Genomic DNA, 3,587 nt, shown 5'->3' with positions numbered 1-3,587 from the left:
GGGGCTTCCGACCCTGACCGCCAAGGCCACATCGGGCTAAGAAGGAAACATCATACCCGTAGAAAGACCACGATACTCGATAGAAGCACGCCAGTCCACTAGAGTGTAATAAACGACTTCTGGATAAACACACAGACACACACCCTCTTTCCTCCCCACCTCCCCCCCCCTCTCTCTCTCTCACTCTCTCTCCACGGTCCGCTTTGACCATGTATTGTCCACGAGGAAATACAAAATGTAAAACCAACCCCAATGGAAGTCTCTTAATTAGAAGATGAAATTATGCACGCATCACTCACCTCCACCCCCTGACATCTGTCGCTTGTGAGTGGGCGGCTCGTCCCTTTGCATCCTGTAGAGTGGAAAAGACAACATTATTATCTTGGTGCTCATATTTAATTAGTTAGAAAACAGTAAAGAAGTCTCAAGGAACAGACAAAGAAGTCTCAAGAAAATCCCCCCAACTCTTTTAAAAGAAAAAAATCGGAATGAGTTAAAAGTTAATCTGAGAGTTTTACGGCGCTTGCAACACAAATATGCAATATAAATTAAATGCTGAAGAATAAACGTATTAGTACTCGTACTAGAGAGTAGCATACAAAGATAAAAACGAGGAGAGATTTATAAGGATATCAGACGTCTGACAGTAAAGAAGGGGCAAACCGTATAAGAGCACCCGTTAACCACCCACTCTAAATGAGTCATATAAGGCGTTCGTCTCATTCGACACAATGGGACTAGTAAGTTTTAGTAAAAGTAAGTGTACGAGTTTAACGTCCCTTTCAACAATACTGAGGTGGGACTAAACTTAAACAAAGGGAAACAGCCATGAAAAAATTACCCTGACACTTAAGAGACAGTACGGTACTCGAACTTGGGTCTCTGGGCTCCCATACAGGGAGATTGGCTCCCTCCTCGCCACAGGACACCCCCCCCCCCAAATCCAGAAGCAAAGTCGCCCACATCCTTTCTCCACCAATTCAGACTGAACCCCCGTCATTTCTGGACAAATGCGGGCGACCATCCTCGGACAGACGACACGTAAGAGTAACTTTTAAGCTCAATTACTGGCCCCAATGACCCCTATTAAGACATCGGCTTTTTCCGAGGCAAGCATTATGCTCACGCGCTGAACCGCAAGCATCGACACAGGGACGTGGGTGGAGGGGTGGGCTGGAAGGGTATTGGTTCCAATCCTTATTATTGTACTGCTTATAGGGGGCCGTTCTTGAAAGAGGATTGTTTGTGGAGTTTTCCTGGCCGTCGATTCTTTTGGTACGGTCTCATCGGATTAGTTTTTTGTTTGTTAGTTGGTTTGTTCTTAGTTTTAGTAAGAGTTTCACGGCACTTGCAACACAAAGAGGTTTCATACAAGCTGAAGATTAGAAGCGTTACAAGGGAGTAACAAACATGAAAAGAAGGAGGAGAGATCAGGACAAAAGATGTTTGATAGAAAAGAAGGAGTAAAATTACACCAGAGCACCTGCCAACCACCCGTTGACAGATGCTTGATAGGAAAGACAGAACAAATCACTAATGAGCACTCTAGAAGGGTATTCAATCGAAAGTACAGCAGATTAAACGACAACCGTACGGTGTACTAACCCAAAAGATATTATTATGTACTATATCAATGGAGTCGCCACCATTATGAGTAAAACATAGTACATTTAAACAATAACGACCATCTAGTGCAGGAATAAAAATGACAAGTAAAAAAAACCAAAAAAAAAAACGCACAAGAAAAGTAGAAACAGAGGGAAAGAAAAGAAGTACGGCCAACTCATGTTGCCCTCCAACAACCCAAATGTGTTTCCCCCCCAAAAAAAAACCCAACAACAAACAAACAAAAAAACACCAAAAAAACAAAACAAAACAACAACAACAACCCATCACCAACAACACAATAACAACAAAAAACCACACCAACACCAACAACAAAATAACAACAAAAACCCCACCAACACCACCAACAACAAACGGACCGGCCACAAAAACTCCCAGGAATTAAGACTGGGCCAAAGACAAGCGCATGAGTCATTTCAGCGTTGAGAACGAGTAGGATCACCGCGGGGAAAAAAACAACCAAAAAACATTTACTTTACCAGAAGCGCTCTTTTATATATTCATGCAACCCGGAAGCATACAGCTTCTACTGAGATACACTAATCCTTTCAGTTGGGAATTATTAGAAAGAAGGGTATTTAAAAGACATTCAGAGAGAAAAGAAACCACTCGATCTTTGCAACACGGAAGTACACTGATTCATGTCGTAATTTAAGGCGATTAAGGTAGGAGGAGACAATGAGATGAAAACAACATTCACCCAAAGCCGCGTAATAAAAAATAAACAACGACGTAAGGGGCCTGGAGATATAGAATTCTGCTGGTTTTTTGTGTGTGTTTTATTCCACTTTTAGTAAGAGTTTTATGGCACTTGCAACACACACACACACACACGCGCACACACACACACACACACACACACACACACACACACACACACACATGTCATATAGGGGCCGAAGATTAAAGGTGTTACTAGAGAGTAAAATACAAAGAAAGGAATGAGGAAAGACTATCAGGGCAACAGATGTTTGAATAAGAAAGAAAGCGCAAACCACACAAGAGCACTCGCCAACCATCCATGGGTCCTGCCTTAGGCTTCTTTACTACTATGATAGCCTACGTTCAGCCCAATGCCGACGGTTGACTGTCTATACAGTTGGCGTGGGTTCTGCTGGCTCTATAACCGATTTTAGCTCAGGGAAAACAACCCAGACCCAGACAGCTTGTGTAGAGCCAAAGAGAGACACATGCTATAATATACGATAACGGCTACTTAGTGTGGTAGCAAATGGCAGACAGAATGGACTGATACGAAAGGGGTATATCCTATTTGTTTTAGTAAGAGTGTAAACGGCACTTGCAAAACAATTACGTCATATGATCCGAAGATTAGTGGTGTTTACAAGAGAATAACAAACACAAAAAGGAGGGGAGATAAAGACGATAGATATTTGATAGAAAAGAAGGAGCAAACTACATCCGAGCACCCGCAAACCACCCACAGCCATGTCATAAAGGTAGGATTCACCAGTGGTGCCTTCAAAACACATGGGGAACTACAAACAACATACTACATACCGTAAATTTCAGAGCCACCAAAACCAATTTCTGGAGGTTTCCGGATAACGCCATTATTCGAATAAAGACATCAATGAACATCGTACGATGTAACACGCATCAAACATGTGAAAAGATCAACAATAATTTGAACAAAAACAGACAAGAAGGGAACTGAAAGCCTCCGTGACCAGAAGAAAAGACAAACCTGAAATTGCAGAAGGCATCCTGAAAATTCCCCATTCCATGTTGTAGCCGAGCAGAGCGGCCAGAACGGGCGGAAGGGCCCTATACACAATGCAGCTCTAGCTCCTTCCTCCTAGCTCGCCCGTCCGCCGCCCATAGGGCAGTACCCTGGACCTCCTCCTACCCTGTACAGGCCAAGTGATCTCTCCTCCCCCTCCCCTTGCATCCCCCTCCCCCTGGCAACCGTGCATACATAATCCGATTGACACCCGACA

At 43.5% G+C, this 3,587-nt stretch overlaps 1 protein-coding gene across 1 annotated transcript in view; it reads right to left on the bottom strand.

The window, feature by feature from the left end:
- LOC101853548 (ena/VASP-like protein) overlaps positions 1 to 3,587 on the bottom strand; it is a gene marked incomplete at its 5' end in the record, with an annotated part of 73,384 nt that overhangs the window by 40,403 nt on the left and 29,394 nt on the right. Inside the window, 1 exon segment of the mRNA XM_013081719.2 lies at positions 300 to 352. Within this exon segment, the coding sequence (XP_012937173.2) occupies positions 300 to 352 (53 nt within the window).

Source organism: Aplysia californica, unplaced genomic scaffold (genome assembly GCF_000002075.1).
Source record: "Aplysia californica isolate F4 #8 unplaced genomic scaffold, AplCal3.0 scaffold00143, whole genome shotgun sequence".
Lineage (NCBI taxonomy): Eukaryota > Metazoa > Mollusca > Gastropoda > Aplysiida > Aplysiidae > Aplysia > Aplysia californica.
The sequence above is the reverse complement of the archived record's forward strand: the minus strand, read 5'-3'. Positions and strand labels throughout refer to the sequence as shown.